Below are 20,188 nucleotides of genomic sequence, written 5' to 3' on the forward strand. Positions count from 1 at the left end.
CCGTATCTGGGAGGAGCGTGTGGCCCCCTCCTCATGCATTTCCCTGTCCACAGGAGCAGAGAGGGAACGAGAAACTGCCTGCTCTCGCAGTCTCACACGGCACTGCAGACGGAGCAGGGAGCCAGCTGGGTAGCCCGGGATGGGCTCCCAGGGCTGCCCCAACCCCAATACTGTGTTCAGGGTGCCCAGGCACCCCTAAGGCCAAAACAAAAATGAAAAGGTCTGCGCAGTACGACAAGGAAAAAAATAAACAAGACAGCGGCTTTGCCTGGAGCAGCGGGAGAGCTGCTCGTCAATTAGCCGCAACCCCAGAAGGGTGTGCCCCATAATGCCCTGCGGGGCCGGCAAAAGTAAACCTAATTTTGCTCTAGTGTTGTCCCCAGGATAAGGGCCACCATGAAAAGGGAAAGGAAGGTGCTGGAGAGCTGTAGAAAAGTCACAGCCTCCCCCCCACAGGAGACTCCATTCTTTTTTGTAAAGCACTGACCCTAAGTCGGAAGGGTCACAGAAAAGACGACTAGCCCAGGCCTTATCAGCACATTCCCTTCGCGGAAACATGCACTCCTCAGGTGAGACTGCAGAGCCCTCTAGACGTGAAGTCCATGGCTGCAATTACCTCAGCCTAATTATGTCTAAAAAAGAGTACATGTTGTACAGCGCCCTCTGGGGTGAAGTTTATGGTTACATGTGGTGTGTGATCATAATTTGATGCCCTCTATGGGTGTTTTTATAATTGTGTTTCTAATGGTTGAAAGCATATAACAAGCAGACAGACACATGTGAAGTTCATTTGTAAATGCTTTATTTACATAATAATGTTGACAGTGACTAGTAATCACAGTGCATATTCTGTATTAACATTAATAAGTGTGTTTCCCATGTTTATTATTCATTATTGCATTTACTCCGAAAATGGTTGTTTTTGACCTGTGGGTTGTTGATCTTGTACCCTTCAGGGGAGCTCAAGATGATTACGCATGTGTGCAATAAATGAACTTTTCCTTTTACCAAAGGAAAAGCACAGACTGGACACTTATTTATTATTGAGTGGCATGTATGTGTACCACCATATGTTGATTACTAGCCCGTATCACCTCCCTTGAGTAGGCCTTGAACTTCTCTGCTCCGCTACCATGAGGGAGTCAAGTGCTAAAGTGGGGTGTTTAGTTCCCAGTGAAGGACAAATGTGGACCCATTACTTGTGCAGGCCACACACATATTAGACCGTTTCCTTAGATTAGAACTAGAGATATTGAATTTAAAGGTTTTCAGTAAAAATAGTGTCAAAAGCACATTGCGCCAACTGTGGTTATCTAGTCACACCGAACTAGGACAAAGTCACAATGAGGGCCGTCAGTTTCTATGAGGCTGTCGATCAGGTGTGCGAAGGGTTGCGATGTGAGATCTTGCATCGAGGTGCATTGCAGCTCTGATGAAGCCTCCGATCAGTAGCTATAATGAACTATGATGTGAGGACCTGAGTTGAGCTTCATCTGATTTGGGGTGGCCCAAAGTTAGGCAGGGAAGAGTAAACTCTGATGCCAGCCAAGGGTCCAAGATCTGGGGGGGCCTCTTGGGGATCAGGGCCCACTCCAGGCAGAGGCCAGAAGCAGGGTTCAAGCAGGTCCAATTGCAGGTCCAGTGCAGCAGATCAGCTGGGCAGTTGCAGGGAGGCCTCTGAAGCTTATTGTGCCCCTCTAGCTCACACAGGTGTTCAGCCAACTGACCCTTGGAGTCACTCTGGTTAGCCTGGGATGAAGTCAAGCAGGTCCAGTCTTCCTTCTCAGACATCAACATAGTCCTTTATTAGCAGGTCAGTCTTCTGGCAGAAGGGCTGTCTTTTCTTATGTAACTTCGACAGGTCCAGATGTATTCTCAAAGTCCAATATTTATACCTGGTGCCAGCATTTGTATAGGGGGATTACTTATACACATCTGATTCTGAAACAGTCTTTTCCTTCTTCTTTCAAGGCTCCAAACTGTCTGGAGTGCTAAAGACAAGGCAGGCCTGGAGACAGATTTATTTGTGTTTGCAGGAAGCAAAGCCCTTTGAAATGTAAGTGGGGCTCGATACAGTCCCTTATCCAGTATTATGGGTATCTTTCATAGATTCACATGCCTGAATCATTCCCCGTCGTCGGGGTGGGAGTCCCCGGTAAATAATTATAGTAATGTCACCATGACATATACTTAGTACTAGGCCAGAGGCCTCACATTAGTAGCCTATCTAGGTCCTTATGTAAAAAGGACCAAACTTTGGCCAGTAGCCAATCAGCCCTTATCACCCTCCTGACCTTCCTGGAAGGAGCCCTTGTCCCTCAGATTTTCTACCGCACGTCGTGCTGAAAGGAGTCTCCACTGAGCTCTGCTCAGGTTTTTCCTATATCTTTGGATTATTTCCTTTTATTCTTCATAGAAGGGAGTTTTGGTAGTTGATATGTCTACTACTCCTAAAAAAGGGCTTTTTCGACCCGGTGCCTCTTGTAGTAAAATGAGGTTACATATAGAGGACAAGCATGAGGATTGCTTATATTGCCTCTATCCTCAGCATTCTGCCAAGGAATGTAAGATTTGTCGCACTCTCCCGGTCAAGACGTTGAAGGACAGGGAAGGGCGACTGTTGCTATGGCTCCAGAGACTAAAGGACAAAGAGCAGGTAGTCTCCTCAGGTGAGAGCGAGTGTTCCTACAGGAGCTTCCACTCCGCTCCTAAAAGGCCTCGACAGACATCTCCAGATCAGTCTGTTGCGCCTCCTCACAAGAAGCCAAAGTCCGTGGAGAGTCATCCTAAGGTCAAGCCTCAGAAACCTTCTCTTCAGATGACAGACTTCAAGAAGCCTGCTATAGTGTCGTCTGGCCTGCCTGTGACCTTGTCGACAGTCTCCATTTCGACATCCACGGCGTCTACTTTCTCCATGGCATCGACTACTACCACGTCGTCGATGATGGGTAGGTCAATACCTTCTGTCATTCCTGTCACAAAACCGTCGACGTCGCTTTTGACGGCGCTCCCGTCGTCGTCTCATTCATCGTCGACGAAGGCGAAGCTTCCAGCGTCGACGAAGACTTCCTCGTCGACGAAGATTCCATCGTCGACGAGGATACAGCCGTCGACGAAGATACAGCCGTCGACTAGGATACCGTCGATGAAGTCGTCGACGCCACCGTCGACGACACCACCGTCGACGAGACCGTCGACGACGCCATCATCGACGACGCCACCGTCGTCGACGGCTACAGTGTCGACGCCGCCGTCGACGAAGACATCGTCGTCGACGAAGACATCGTCGTCGTCGTCGTCGACGAGGGCTTCAATGACGACAATTCAGTCGAGGAAAACACCTGCTACATCATCAAAAATGGTGGATGCTCCACCGTCGACGGACACCGCGTCAGCGGATCTACAATCTAAGGGCTCTCCCTCATTGAAGTATACATATACACGATTTAAAATGTCATCATGTTTGGTTACACCAGAGATGACTTCACCCAGCAAGGTCCAACAGCTGTTGCCAACGCAGTTTTTAGAAACAGAAGATCCTGAAGAACAGACCATGTTTCCCATCGCATCCAGTCGCTCTCATCTCAACATCAAAGTTCATGAGAGTTCGGACTATGAAGATTTTGAGGAAATTACAGTTCAGGAGACAGTTCAACAACATACTACTGTTCAGCCTATGGTGTGCCTTCCAGCTTCAATTGTTTCTGACCTCCAATTTCTTATTTCAGACTATAAACAAAGATTTCCATCGTCTTCTCCTGCCTCTGGAGTACAGGTACCACAGGAAACAACAACTCCTACACATAGACAGCGGCCACCCCCGCGAGATGTACGTCAGGAGCAAGAGACATTTCCTCCTCAAATCTCTACTGATGAGGATGAATATGAGGAAGAAGTGAGAAATGATGAGGCCCAAGATGAAGAAGGTGAAATACATGATGATGATTCTGATGATAATGCGGACCCAGATCCACTATCCCCAGACCAAGTACAGGATGATTCAACCCCTGAAGACTTAGGGGGATTCCATAATATCGTAGGAAGAGCGGCTGCAAGGTTCAACATCCAAATAGCATCGGAAACGCAGGACTGTTTTCTTCATGATTTTAAAGAACCCTTCAAGAGATCAGCTCGCTCCATTCCAGTGATCGATTATATATGGGAGCAAGGACTAAAACTAATGAAAACTCCTTTTTCTCTCATTCCAGTGCCGGCTAGGCTTGAAAAGAAATACAAAGCCCCAGACACTGCACCCGCATGTTTAACTGGACAAACTAAACCTGATTCAGTTATATCTCAGGCGGCTCAGCAGAAGTCCAGCAATCCGTCAGCGGCAATGACAGCGCCTCCTGATAAAGAAGGAAGGAAACTTGATGCCATTGGCAAGAGATTTTCCTCCATGTCCGCCCTGTCAATCAGGGCTGCAAATTCTCTGGCATTAATAGGTCGCTACAATCGACAGATATGGGCAGATATAGCCCCATATCTAGGGGCGATCCCAGAAGACCAGAAAGAAGAGGTTAGGAAGATTCTGCTGGAAGGTGAACGCTCTGCCTCAGAGATGATAGAGGTGGCGTTGGATATCGCCTCCACAGGTTTCCGTCAATTGGCGGAAGCAGCAGTTTTAAGGTGCCAGGGCTGGCTTAAAGCCACCGCATTCCGGCCTGAAGTGCAAGCCAAAGTCCTCGACATGCCTTTTGATGGGGAGAGACTTTTCGGTGAACATATTGATGACATGCTACAAGGTATTAAGAAGGATACCGAAACGGCGAAAGCCCTAGGCACCCTACAATACAAGCATAATTCCTTTCGAGGATCCAGAGGTCGAGGACAACACAATCGTGGCAACTATCAAGGTTACAAGTCCTCTTATAACTCTTCCCAGCAGTTCAAACCTCAATATCAGCAGAGGCAACAACAACAAGGACAATCCTCATACAATAAGTCGTCCTTTCGAGGAAGAGGAGGAAAGAAAGACAATAACAGACGTCAATGACTGCTTTCTCCAGCTGGCCTCCACCTCTTCTCCGCAATTCGTAGTTGGAGGAAAAATTACCAACTTCCTTCACAATTGGAAGCAAATTACATCAGACCGTTGGGTGTTGCAGTTAGTCCGCTTCGGGCACACGTTGGAATTTGTGGAACATCCTCCTCCGAATCCACCATGTCCTGTGCAGCACAAAAATCTAAACATGCTTCAACAGGAACTCTCACTAATGCTACAGAAAGGAGCAGTGGAAAGAGTTCCTCGAGAACAGAAGGGGAGAGGATTTTATTCCCGTTTCTTCCTGATCAGAAAAAAGGAGAAGAGGCAGTGGAGACCAATACTGGATTTGAGAAACCTAAACAAATACCTCAAGAAGCAGTCTTTCCGTATGGTTACCCTACAGGAAGTATTACACCTACTCAATTCAAAAGACTATATGGTATCCTTGGACCTCCAGGATGCCTATTTTCATATCCTCATTCACAAGAGTCATCGACAATTCTTGAGGTTTGCAGTAGCAGGCAGGCATTACCAGTTACCATTCGGCCTGAAGTCAGCTCCACGCATCTTTACGAAGTGTCTGTCTCCAGTAGCAGCATACCTTCGTCAGCATCATCACCAAGTCTTTCCCTACCTGGATGATTGGCTCATCAAAGCTCCTACTCGGACAGGCGTGGCCAAGTCCTCTACGGCCTGCCTTCATCTTTTCGAGAACCTAGGCCTAACGCTCAACCAGGAAAAATCAAATCTACGACCATCACAGCGTCTCAATTTCCTAGGAGCATCGTTGGATACACAACAGGAGAAAGCCTTCCCTTCCAGGGAACGTCAGCTCAAGCTGAAGACCCTGGCAGTCCAAATACAGACCAAACGGAGAGTCAAGGTTCGACTCTTCAAGTCGTTGCTAGGAATGATGTCTTCCAACATATTTCTCATTCCGCACTGTCGGCTCCACATGCGACCTCTACAGGAAGCTTTGGCAAATCAGTGGATCCAAAGTACAGGATCCTTCGACGACTGGATCAAGATCACTCAGGTCATGAAGACGGCTCTGAGATGGTGGCTTCTGGGCGACAACTTGAACAAAGGCCTTCCTTTTCTACTCCCAGTCTCCCCTTATGTGATAACCACAGATGCGTCACTGGAAGGATGGGGGGCGTTCCTTCAGGAATTGCAAGTACATGGTCAGTGGTCAGTGGCAGAAAAACAACTCCACATCAATTTGCTAGAGTTACGAGCAGTGCGCTTGGCACTTCGAGCATTTCTACCCCGAATCAGGAACTTCCCAGTGCTTGTGAGGACGGACAACACCACCACAATGCACTACCTAAACAAACAGGGAGGTACTCGATCCAGGACGTTGTCTCGAGAATCTCAGCAAATTTGGATCTGGCTGCTCCAGCACAACATTTCTCTGCGGGCAGAGTATGTCCCAGGAGTAGACAACACCCTGGCAGACTCACTAAGCAGACAGCGCTCAATTTGCCACGAGTGGGAGCTCGACCAGAAGACACTCGACTCAGTGTTCTCCCGTTGGGGAAAGCCTCCACTGGATCTCTTTGCGACAGAAACAAATGCGAAATGCCAACATTACGCAAGCTGGGTTCCCCAGAAAAGGTCCCTCGGGAATGCCTTTTCGATGACAAGGTGCAAGGTCTTTGCTTACGCTTTTCCACCGTTTCCCCTGATCCCCAGGGTTCTCCGGAAATTGAAAGCAGAGAGCTGTACCATGATCCTGATAGCCCCAGCGTGGCCGCGCCAGCACTGGTATACAGAACTACACCTTCTATCGCTGGAACCTCCTATTCTATTCAGGATATGCCCACATCTCCTCACAATGAACCAGGGTCAAGTCCAACATCCGGATCCAATATCTCTCAAATTATCGGCTTGGCTCCTGAGTTCAGAGAGTTCCAGAATTTAGATCTTCCGCAGGAATGCAGAGTCGTTCTAGCCCGGGCCCGGGCTAAAAGTACTAATAAAACGTATTCCCTTAAGTGGAAAAGGTTCTGTTTGTGGTGTAGGGCTCAAAAATTACACCCGTTCACTTCTACTCCAGCACAAATTCTGCCCTATCTGCTCCACCTAGCCAATTCAGGGTTGGCACACGCTTCAATAAAGGTCCACCTGGCGGCCATATCCAGGTTCAGACGTTCTTCATGTGGAGATTCACTATGGACCAACAGACTGGTCAAGCAGTTTCTGAAGGGATTATTCAGAACTTTCCCTCCAGTACGAGTGTCACCACCTACATGGCAACTAAATGTGGTACTAGCTCAACTAATGAAACACCCTTTTGAGCCAATTCACAAAACAGATCTTAAATATTTGTCATGGAAAACGGCTCTATTACTGGCGCTCACGTCAGCAAGGAGAGTGAGTGAACTGCAGGCTTTTTCTGTGCAAGACCCTTTCATCCAGTTTAAGAACGACAGGGTCATTCTACGGACTAATCCTAAATTTATTCCAAAGGTTCCGTCCTCTTTCCATCTCAATGAACCTATTGTCCTGAGATCTTTCTTCCCGAATCCATCATCCGCGGCTGAAAGATCTCTACACTCATTGGACCTCAAACGATGTCTCAAATTCTATATACACAGGACAGAGCAATTTCGGAAGTCCAACCAATTGTTTGTGGCATTTAGTAGGCCCAGGAAAGGCCTAGCATTGACAAAACAGAGCATTTCCAGATGGATTTCAGCGGCCATCGCATTCTGTCACCAACAGGCGGGCCATCCTCTGCCTTCAAAGGTTCGAGCACACTCCACTAGAGCGGTAGCCACCTCCATGGCGCTCTTTGCTGGGGTACCCATTGTCGACATCTGCAGAGCGGCGACATGGAAGACGCCGCATACGTTCACCAAGCACTACTGCTTGGATTCTGAACTTATGAAGGATGCAGCAGTAGGACAGGCTGTCCTACGTCATCTATTTCATTAGAGGTGAGCCTTCTTCCTATCATCCCACCTTCCAGGTAATTTCTCGCACATTTCTTATCAGGTTGTGAGTATCATGTAAACTGTGTAACAACTTATGATAAGTTTATTATGTCTTTCAAGATGTATGTGAGAAATGTGCTCATTATTGCTTGCTATTCTGATTCAGGCATGTGAATCTATGAAAGATACCCATAATACTGGATAAGAAATGCGTTACTTACCTGTAACAGCAGTTATCCAGTATTGGTATCTTTCATAGATTCACATGCAACCCACCCGCCTCCCCTGGAAGGGCTCACCTAAGTCTTCTCAGTAGGTACTACTTGGCACGGTGCTTACGAAAATCTGAGGGACAAGGGCTCCTTCCAGGAAGGTCAGGAGGGTGATAAGGGCTGGCTACTGGCCAAAGTTTGGTCCTTTTTACATAAGGACCTAGATAGGCTACTAATGTGAGGCCTCTGGCCTAGTACTAAGTATATGTCATGGTGACATTACTATAATTATTTACCGGGGACTCCCACCCCGACGACGGGGAATGATTCAGGCATGTGAATCTATGAAAGATACCAATACTGGATAACTGCTGTTACAGGTAAGTAACGCATTTCTTAGTCATCCTGTCAGGATGGCCCATCCTGTCCACAGCTAGACCCCTTTGTATAAATAGGTCCTTTGGACAGCTGTCACGGCCAAGCAGATCTAATCAGCATGTATTCTAAAAAGCGCAAAGCAGCAACATCACCAAACAAGAATTTGCAGTGCAATAGGTCTAGCATTTGAGAGAGTTAGAGCTATTGGCTTTGTAAAAGATAATGGGCCAGATGTAGGTAACACATTTTTACCGACTCCTAAATACCGATTTTTACCGAATCGGTATTTCAGAAAAGTGAAACGAGATGTAGGTCAAAATCCGGTAAAAAATACCGATTCGGTAAAAATCGGTAACCCCTTCACGGTATTCACCGAATCGATATTTTCCGATACGGCAAATACCGACTCGGTAAATACCGCCTCGGTAAATACCGACTCGGTAAATACCGACTCGGGGATACAAAATATCAGGCAGTTGAAGTATCAACCAATCACGTGTCTCCATCCCGCCCCTCAGCCAACCAACAGAGCAATAGACCAATCCTGTGCATCGACCCCACCCCACAACCAGGAAGTGGCCACACCCATGCAGGTGCAGTGTAACTGATCACACAGGAGAGCAGACACACAGAGACAGGCAGTTGTGAAGCAGATCCCTGCAGGAGAAACAAATGGAGCCCCAAGACTCTCAGAGGGAAGGAGCAGAGAGGAAGAGGAAGATGAAGTTTAGCACTGGAGAACTGCAGGTGCTGGTGGAGGAGGTAGTCAAGCACTACCCAAGAATTTTTTGAAAGCAGTCCCTGCAGGTACCAGAGGCTGTCAAGAGGAGCACCTGGCTGGGGATCCAGACTAAAATCAACGCCATAGGAGTGACCAACAGGGAAGTGGACGACCTAAAAAAGCGATGGTACGATCTAAGGATCATCACTAAGAAGAAACTGGCTGCAAGAAGCAAGGAGTCCAATTTAACAGGTGGAGGGAAGAACAAGGCACCTCCACTCACAGACATGGAAGAGCTAGTGGAGTCCACACTGGAGCCAGACTGCGTCCTGGGGATTGGTGATGCAGACAGCTCAGCCCGAGCTGCAGCTAAGAAATGTAAGGGACATGTCCATCATCCCACACCCCCTGCCTGTGTACCTTCCCCAATGTGGCTTTGTATTTAGGAAATCCAGTTCTGACTTTAGTACTCACCTGCAATGCATTATGGGAGTGGTGGTCATAAGAATACCCATATGAGCAGTCAACATGGAATGTATTCAGGCATGCCACACAATACAATCAGACACATGGGAGGAGGAGAAAATAGTGATGTGAAAATGTAATTTAATATTGATGTACACGGTGAAAGCACCACTAAGATACTGTCCATGTCTGTCCACAGGAGAGACATCACGCAAGTCACAGCAGGTGAGGGAGAAGACACATCCCCAAAGGGATAGCAGTGAGCAAGAAGGCAGGGATGCTGGGCCCAGCAGTGCAAGACCTACAGCACCATGCACACAAGCAGTAGACATACCAGAGGCAGACGACACCATGCAACTGGAAGCATCTCCTGTGCTCATTGGCTCACCACTACCTGCGTCAGAACAATCACACACACCAGCAGACTCCGAGGTGTCTGAAATCCTCAGACCTGTGAGGCATGAGGGTCCCCCGCATAGGATCCTACAAACATCCTCAGATGAGGAAGGGGAATGTGAGGAGTCAATGCAGTCTATGGCAGGGAATGCACCAGGTCACACATCCACTCCTGTCAGGCCATCTGAAGGAACAAGACATCGTAGGGTCCGGGAGTCAGGCGGCAGTGGCCGTGATGAGAGTGTGTTCCAAGGCCTCGAGACCACAATGGTGAAGGTTCAGCGCCTGCAGGCAAAAGGGATAAGCGCAGTACACAGGCAGATGCGAATTCTGAACAGCAACTTCACAGACATGAACAAGGGAATATCATCTATGGCAGACAGCATGAAGGACATGGCAGAGGGAGTCAGGGACATGTCTCAGAGTTTGATGACACTCTGTGAGGAACTTCGTGAGGACCGTGCACAAAGGCGCAGGGAGACCCGTCGTACGCAGCAGCAGACAGGCGGCATGCGGCAACTTGCTAATGCAACTTCACTGATGTGTCGCCGGTCAGTTGCAATGCAGGAGGGGCTGGTGCACTGCTGTACTGACCTCACACGGGGGATGGGGAGAGTCACTACAGCGATGGAAGTGTTGCTGACAAACCAGTCAGCCACCACAGGAGCAGAAGGTCTTGGGGACACAGATACCACTAGTAGCAGGGGCAGCACCCCTGTCCCTGAAGTCAGGAGGAGTAGCAGATGCCAGAGTGCCGGCGCTGGCACAGCAGACTTAGAACCCAGCCAAGCTCATGCATCACGCGGGGCTGTTCATGGGCGCAAGCAGTGAGTCTAGCATGTTCAGTTGGACATGTGAGGGTGAGGTAACCCCTGTACACACAGTAGTGCCAGGCACACTAGTATGTGAAATTTGTGGCTCATGTCTTTTCTACGTAGTGCTAAATAAACTACGTGCATTGACGTACAACACGTGCTTTGTCTCGATACTTACTCAGAAGTAGTTGTGTGTGATTTCTGTCCGTCTCTGTCTTCCATCTGTGGGTGTTGGTACTCCGACTGTGTTAGCTGCTGGTAGTGCCTGCTCATCGTCATGGTCTACATACTCCTCCAATTCCACCTCTGTGCCCCTCTTAGTTGCGAGGTTGTGCAACATTGCACAGGTTGCAATTATCTTACAGCACGTTTCAGGTGTGTACTGCCGTGCCCCCCCACTTTTGTGGAGGCAGCGGAACCGGCTCTTCAGGAGGCCAAAGGTGCGCTCAATGATGTTCCGAGTGGATTTATGTGCCACATTGTAACGTCTCTGGCTGGGGGTTGTGGGGTTGAGGTAGGGTGTCAGGACGAAGGAACGGAGTGCATATGCACTATCCCCTAAAGTGAAAGACAAAATATACATTACTCAGATGCACACATTGACATACATCTGCTTCATCTATCAAGGGAGTGTCACCCATTTCTTTACCTAGCAGGTATCCTTCCCCGAATTCACCCGCTGTCAGGCGGGTATAGATCCCACTGTTTTGGAAGATATATGAATCGTGGGTACTTCCTGGGTATCTGGCCACTATATCGGTGATGATGAACTTGGCATCACAGATTGCTTGTACATTAATTGTGTGTGTTGACTTCCTGTTCCTGTATATGTGCTCTGTGGCAGCTGGGGGGCAAATAGGGATGTGGGTCCCATCAATGCAGCCAATCACGTGTGGGAAGTTTGCCATGAGGTAAAAGTCAGTCTTGGTCCTGAGCAAGTCCGCATCAGTGTCTGGGAAGTGGATGTAGTGATCCAGTCTTTGCATCATGGCATCCAGGAAATTTCGGAAAAAACGCAACAGGCAGCTCTTTTTCCCCACCCCACCTACCGCTGCCACTATACTCTGGTAGCTCCCAGATGCTAGGAGGTGTATGCTACAGAGCACCTGGACATGGGGTGGGATGGCATGGGCCCTTGGTCTTGGGTGGTCCAGGAGTGGATGCAGGTCCCTGATCAGGTCCATGATGGTTTCAGGGTGCAGTCTGTATCTCTGCAGTATCTCTGGCTCTGTCAATTGGAGGAGTGTAATCCTTTGCCTATATATACGTGTTCCTCCCTTCTCCATTCCCTCTCACCTGCTGCCTGTAGCCTTAGCCGTCTTGCTATGACGTAAAAAGCCGCCATTCTGCTTCCAGTGTTGCATTTTGGGGCCCTTTTTTATAGGCTGGACCTGATTACCACCTGCTTGCAATCCATGTTAAATACCGACTCGTAATTACCGAATTTCGGAGCAAATCGGTAATTTAAGGCTCACCTACATCTCGATGGCGTGCTATTTTCCATTTCGTAATTTCCGATTCGGTAATTTTACCGATTCGGAACTTTTACCGACTCGGTATTTGTTCCGATTCGGTAATTTTACCGATTCGGAACTTTTACCGACTCGGTATTTGTTCCGAATCTGTATTTTTACCGATTCGGACCTTTTACCGACTCGGTATTTGTTCCGAATCGGTAATTTTACCGATTCGGAAATATTGACGTTTCGGTATCTTTGCCGAGTCGGTAATCTACCGATTCGGTATTTTTTCCGGTTTTAGGCGACCTACATCTCATTTTCCAAATACCGGTCGGTAACGGCCGAAAACACTGATTTTCGGCCGTTACCGACCGGTATTAGGCTACCTACATCGGGCCCAAAGTATTTTATCTATGTGTTTGCCTTTGTGGCCTTATAAGTGTTTAGCCATGCTGCATATTATCCAAAACTTCTGCACACATCCACAGATCAGGAGGTGCACTGCAGACGGAGTATTTCTTATAATAATGGAGTTGCAATGTTGGCAACTTCTTCCTTACTGTTCTAATGCTTGTTTGTTATAGTTTTTTTTGGTTACGGGGATATAAACAATGGGAGGATGGAGGTTAGGAAATAGTACTTGAATTACAACATGAGCAGCAGATGAAAAACACACCAGGAGAGACAAGGGACTAAGGCTTCTCTGGTTCCCTTGTTATCAATTTCAACTCACACAACAGAGAAGTGCTAGTACACAGAACAAAAAAAAATGTTGGTATTTGCAGTGGGGATATAGGGACCGTGACTTTCCCTTTATACTCCTCTCTTTAAGATTTTAATCCTTCCAGCATTCCACAGCCGGGGCTCTGTGACACAGGACTGCCAGTTAGTGGTGTTAGCAGATTTGGAGAGACATATTATGGGGCCCAGTTAAAAGATCAACCGTGAGAGTTAACTCAAGATGGAGCTCCAAAATGTGCTGAGCTTCATTAAGTTGGGAGGCTCCGAGTCAAAATTACAGAGCAGCACACACAGGCACCAGACTGAGTGTGCTAAGAGGAACGCATGTGGAAGGGAAGTACTAAAAGAACCAAACTCATGCTATGTACATAACCAGTCCCTTTGCTCACACTCGCACCTTTCATTGATGCAACAGACACTGCGGTGGCAAGAAGCAGAGAGTTGATTAAGCTATGTATAGAAATGACAGCAATGCACTGTTACATATATTACCTACTTGTTCGCTCTTCCTGTCCTAGAGCCTTTGACTCCTTACCAGGCGAGCCCTTCTCGGTGGGAACAGACGTCTATTGCGTAGCCCAACAAAAAGTAACTTCCCTAAAATGGCTGCCAAACTCCCATTATGCAGGAAAGGAGGAAATATAAACGACCACTTTCTGTTCATTATTTCTGCCCTGATGGAGCTACTATCTGCCCACCGATATCTCAGATAACTTTTCTTTTTATTTATAATTTCTGTCTTTAACTTATTTTTTTACCCCTCCATGAGACTAAAGAGCCCCCTGTTCCAGCCATCGTCCGCCCTTCAGAGCAGTTAGCAGATGGCTCCTATGATGCTGCAGTCTCGTAACAGTTCGGGAGGAGTGACAGATGGGATAGGAGCACAGGGAGGAGTGGGAGGGGCTGCAATGTCTCATGCCTTCTTACAAACAATACTTGAACAAGCACAATCCCCCTTAAATTGAAGCCCAAACCAAAAGAATATCCTACCAAAAAAAGCCTAACTGGAGGTGGACATCGAAAAGTGCAAAAAGGCTAACAAAATACAAGCAACGGTACGGGAGGTATGGCGCGAAAGGCAGCAGTAACACAACTGCGTCATTAAGCTGAAGTAGGAGGAAGGAATGCTATATTTAAATGTAAGCAGCTATGTCGCTGAACCTAAACACAGGCAAACAGTAACAGAGCGGGAAACCAAGAAATAAATAGTCCCACAAAGAACAGATAAAGTACCATAGCGGAATGAGACATTACTCAGTCCCTAGCCTGTGGGAGTAATGGAAGAGAAAAGTAGGAATAAAGAAGCAGAACTGACCACTAGCAAGCAAGGATTTTCAAAGAACACTGAAACAAACAATCAAAAGCAGGTGAATGGCTGTAAGCCCACAAGAGAAGTATACAAAAGTATACAAGAGGTTGTACGCTTACACTCAAAGTAAAATTAAACATTTCTTAATGACAAGTGCACTTGAAGGTTTACCACAATCTTTATTTGTTAGTCTTCAATTCTAGTATTATCCTTAGAGGAAACAAGCCCCTTAAGTACTGTGTGAATTCCTAAACTTAACCCCATGCAAAATTACTTTCCATAGTACGCAAGATCGCATTGTAATAAAATAGAAGAATTGCTTGCTGCTGTACAATATACAAACAGGATACATCAAGCATGAAATGTCGATTTGAGTTTTTAGATTTGCTGATCCACAACTTTAACAATATTTTCATGTGTACTTGTCTACAGAAAATGTTTTGAAGTAAGATTAGGTCAAGTGTGGGAGTGCTGGGCAGGTTTCGTGTGGTTTCAAGCAATTTGCACCACGTTGTGCAGCGACTGACTAGCGCAAAGGTAGCATTTGCGCTGCCTGGCTAGAACAAAAAGAACGTGTTTTACTTACTGTTGCAAAATGTTTAGTGGACGGAATCTGGCACGGCGTGTTCATGCATGCAAGAGGGAATGCGCACGCGTACAACTTATTAAACCCTGATTCCGAAGTGTGCTTAAAAGTGACCCTTTGAAGAAACAGATGTAATCGTCTCCTCTCCGTCTATTGCTTCTGGTGTGTGCCTCTTTTGTGATTTATAGCTTTATTCAGCCTGAGTGTCAAACTGTGTACGCAGCGGTTTCCGATGGTTTATTTGAAAAATGTCCTAAGAAAGTGTTTTTGTTTGTTTTCTTTCCAGTTTGAAGGGTGCAACAAGGCGTTTTCGAGGCTGGAAAACCTTAAAATCCACCTGCGGAGTCACACAGGAGAGAAACCCTACCTCTGCCAGCACCCTGGCTGCCAGAAAGCTTTCAGCAACTCCAGTGACAGAGCCAAACATCAGCGAACCCACCTGGACACGGTAAGCACAACTCTTCTTAACTACAGCCCACACTTGCAGGAAAGCTACAATGTGGTAGTGCTTAGTAATATCACCCTCAACAGTGGAATGTAAAAAGTTAACGTGGAAAGGAATTATTCACAAATAGGATTTGTCATGCTTAGATAAAGAAAAGCATATGTCCTTTAAAGACATAATTTAACTCTCCTTCCTTTTCATTTTTAATACCTTTCTTTTTCCATATTTTTCTTGTTTATTTTGATCTGTATTTTGAGAACAGGCACTCTACAGTCTAAAAGGCACAAATAGAGTCGCTGGTGCCAACTGCAGCTATTTACTGCCCAGTGGTAACTATCACAGTATTTAATTTGTGAAAGAAAGAGCGCCGGTGCCCAGAGCTCTGCTCAAAAGCCGGCAGCCGGTTCAATTAAACGTCGAGCGCCGAATACCAAGGCTGGTAGTCTTTAATCCACTACCAGAAACTCCCTGCCCCTTCTTCTCGCCTTTGCAGGTGCCTGCAATTTCCCTTTGTTATGGTTTTGCCGTCTTTCTCTTCCTCCGTCTTTCTAATCTGTGTGTGTTTCCTTCTCTTGCACTCAGTAAATATGTGATGCTGAAAATAAGTGCTGGTCCCCTAAAATGAGTGTTGGTGGCCCCCACCGGCAACCACCAGCTCAAGTTAGGCCCTCCATGATTTTTTAAATGCAGGCTGTACCTAGCAGGAGTACTTTGCGGGCAATACAACACTGACAACTGAGCACACTACTACGCTTCTATGTGCATGGTTAGACCTAATTTTTGTGTGAGGGTGTGTCTTATGCAAATGAGGTCCCACCTTTGCACCGTTAGCATTACAAGACATTATTCAGGGTGCAACTTGATGGTCCACTAGTGACTGCTGGGAAGTGGAATTCCTTGGGGGTCATGTTGTGAGGCCTCCACTGGTGGGGGGCATATCGCTCCTACCCTTCAGATGAACCGTGTGATTACCACTTGTGCTTAACTGGTCTGCCATTCAATAAAATGTCCAGCTTGGGCCGTATTACTCATAAGGGGCTCTTTACCTGTTTGCGCCCAGTGCACATTTTAAAAGATGCACTAGTTGCAAACAGGGACGCTGAGCTCTATTAAAAGAAATGTGCTGCCCCCAGGGCAGCCATTAACTCACACTGCCCTCGGGCAGTACATTCAAGTAAAATATGGAGCAGCTGCTTCAAAGCCGCTCCTTGTTTCACAATGTAGATGGCAACCTGCCTGGAATTTCTAGAAGGATTAGAGATCCCCTTGCAGGTGGGTGCAGTGAGTGACTGCACTCGCCTCTGCAAGGGGTTGCTGGGGTGGTCCAGAGGACCCTCTTTTCTCCCTCCAGAGGACTTCCGTTAGGAAACGCACTGAAAGTGCACCGTTTTGAGCTTCCTATGGGGGATCTGTGCTATTGCGTCCACATCCGTAATACCATGCAGGTGCAGAGGCATAGTGATTACCTCCATCTACGAGTATTACAGAAAGGAGCACACTAATGTCTGTGGCCCCTTCTGTAATACCACTGGGCTCTCGGTGGGTACAAATCAGGCGCACATGCTTGTTGTGCCCCCACTGCACAATGTATAATACGGCCCCTGGCAGTCAAGAGAACAACAAGCTAGACTGAGCACCTAATCAAATGGGGAGGGAATAATTCTGTAATCCATCAGCATATGAGTGTAATCACATGAAACTGAGGAATACTTTCCACTCAAATGGGCTCTATGTAATGCACTATGGTCCTTGGATTGAATCAGTAATTTATCCCATTATGAAAACTTTGAATTCATTATTTCTTTTGTTTTTGCACTGAAGGTCATGGAGGGATGTTGCATCAAATAATATAAATTAATACGTGCCACCTTTTTCCTCTGCTCAGGTAAATTGATATATCCATTATAATGGAGAGGGTCTCATCTTCATGATCTCAATAGACATGCAAAAATTAAATGAATAAATAATTAAATATATAAGGTAAGTATATGGAAGAATTGGGAATTTTACAGGTTATTGTCAAATTTATTCGGATTAAGGGTATTTGAGGCTACCAAACTTTCCCTGTATGTACTTGAATTTCTTTTTTAAAGACAAGGTACCAACTTTGTGACACTGCCGAAGTTGCCAAAGTTAGCAAAGTTTTGCAAAAGTGCTTTGAGATGGCCATTTGCCATTGAGGGTTCAAGTAAAATAGTGTGCTTTGTCAACTCTGTGTGTATCCTTGAGCCTTAACGCTAATGAGTCTCGATACTGTATGTCAGACTTTTTTGTTTTAAATAATGTGCCACAATGTATTATTAATAAAAAAAATAATAATAATAAATAATAAATATTTATATAACAAGGCTGAGGCCAGACCGGTTGGTGTCAGAGTCTATTCAGTAGACTGCACAACCTTCTTTTACACTGGCTGTTTTTTCAACACATACCCCATCAATTTCCTGCCATGGCAAACCAGCGGGAGTTGCCCACAATTATAGGCATAGAGTGGTGGCATACAAAAACATGCTGGTGTAAGCATCGCCTTAGTGATGATCCTGTTACGCCCAACAAGATCACCAGATGGAATCTGTACATGGTGGAGACCCCAGAGGCTAAATGGCATTGCGACTGGGACATCCCACAGAGTGTCTGTGGATGCAGAGCACCATGAGACACCTTGAGAGTACTGTCCTTCTAGTGCACAAGCACCTCAATAACAAGCATTTGCAATGCAATAGGTCTCGCATTAGGAAAGTTTGAGCTATTGGTATTGTAAATGACACATTTTTTTTATGTGTTGGTTTTGAAAATCGCAAAATTAATAGCTTTGCTATTTACAATGCCAATAGTTATAACGTTCGCAAATGTGACATCTATAGCATTTGTAATGCAATATGTGTTGTATTTACGCGACTTAGATGTATTGATATTACAAATAACAATGGCTTTTAATTGTTTTAATAATTAATACTTAAAAAAAGTTCTTGTAATTTATAATGGCAATAGCTTACACTTTTGTAAATAACCTTTGTGAAGATTATGTTCAGTGTATTTTATTGTGACGAAAATTCAAGAACAGAAGTGAAATATTAACATCTTTTTGTGACATTTGTAATCAAGCTTGAAACATTGAGAGAACATATTTGAACCAGTGGTTGTTGAATGGTTGCACAGATTGATGCTTTGGTGGCGCCGAGTGATGTTGTGGTGGCAACGAGTGATGCTGTGGTAGCGCATAGTGATATTGTGGTGCCCCTGAGTGATGCTGTGGTGGTGCTGAGTGATGCTGTCGTGATGCGATAGATAGATAGATGGAGTGAGGGCGATAGATAAATAGAGTGAGTGCGATAGATAGAGTGATGGCGATAGATAGAGTGAGTGCAATAGATAGACAGACAGAGTGAGGGCAATAGAAATGTTTGCGAAATCAAAAATGCCAGTGACGAGGAAGACCCATTTTATTTAGGCTACCTTTAAATCAGCTGTTTCTTTTTGGCAGCCTGGAAAATATCTAGGCAATGTGAAAATAAAACTGAAATGTCTTATTAGGACAGAGGAAAATAGGACATATGTGGCATGCACAGGTCGAAAACCAATTTGTTTCCAATTTCCTATAAAATATTCCATTCTTCATTGAAATATTCTGTTTTCTTAAGATTTAAGAGGTCACTCCTTAATTATAGAAATTTCCTGTTAAATGTCAAGACTTGGCTAGAAAAGGTCATGAAAAGTTAGAAAGAAACCGATATTTCCCAAACATGTCAAAAGAGGAAGGAAAAACGTGACTGTTTTCTCAATCCAATATGTCTTTGGTCGCCATACTTGGCAGCAGCTTCAAGTCTGGACATTTATGCTCACTATAGATCTATAGCAAGATTTGCTATACTCTGGGGCCCCTACCTCAGCCCTTCCTTATAGCATGATGTTTACCATGGGCCGCCACATGATGTAAGAAATATGACGACAAGGATGAACCTTATAGCCAAGTAACTAACCATTTAAGTTTCACATTCTATTGCCCTTGAAGTCTGGTTTCTAGAAAAAAAGGGTATAATCTAATGGAACGACTTAAAGATGAACTATAGATATTGATCCAATACTGCATACACCATTTAAGGGTTGTTTCGCCAATCTTGTCCTGTGGGTTTAAATATTGGTAAATTACAGTTATTATACACAAGTGGAATTTTCTGAGCAACGCATACAACAACACCTCACGAGGGTACAGTAACAGTGAAACATTAGCTACAAATCAGAAGATGAGAGTTGGCCTGAAGGTAAAGGTATGCAGGGTAGTGTGTGATAAACAAGATGTGAGAAACGCAAGTGCCAGCACATTCAGAAAACAAAACACTCCAAGAAAAACTGAGCAACAACCACAGCTGTGCTTCTTTGTCCAACAAGGTACTGCTGTTTCACATGGTACTGTAGAGAAATCCGTCTAACACAATTACAAATTAAATACATACAAGAACGTCCCTTCAGAGATTGATCACCAAACTTGCGCTGTTGAGATTTAAATATGTGATGTGTGAGCTCCCTAAATGCTCCTGTAGAATGAGCCCGTCCTGCTGAGCTATGCTAGAAGAGCTCCACATGCGACTTCCCATTGGCAATTCACAGGCAGAGCAGCTTTCAAGCACGTGCTCCAAGGCACGTACTCGCGTGCGGCGCCACGGCTGGGCTTTCCTGTATCACTTTGTTCTGAATAGGTAATGGAGGCAAATGCACAATCCTTGCTTTCCTCTA

At 45.8% G+C, this 20,188-nt stretch overlaps 1 protein-coding gene across 3 annotated transcripts in view; it reads left to right on the forward strand.

Annotated features, from left to right (window-relative positions):
• The window catches only part of GLIS1 (GLIS family zinc finger 1), a 1,570,389-nt gene that overhangs the window by 1,218,598 nt on the left and 331,603 nt on the right, over positions 1-20,188 (forward strand). For all 3 annotated transcript variants that reach the window (XM_078673453.1, XM_078673455.1, XM_078673456.1), the window contains exon 4: positions 15,296-15,457. In XM_078673453.1, coding sequence (XP_078529579.1) covers positions 15,296-15,457 — 162 coding nt within the window. The remainder of the gene's footprint in view (positions 1-15,295; positions 15,458-20,188) is intronic.

The sequence above is a fragment of the Lissotriton helveticus genome, chromosome 1_2 (assembly GCF_964261635.1).
Source record: "Lissotriton helveticus chromosome 1_2, aLisHel1.1, whole genome shotgun sequence".
In the NCBI taxonomy this organism is placed as follows: Eukaryota; Metazoa; Chordata; class Amphibia; order Caudata; family Salamandridae; genus Lissotriton; species Lissotriton helveticus.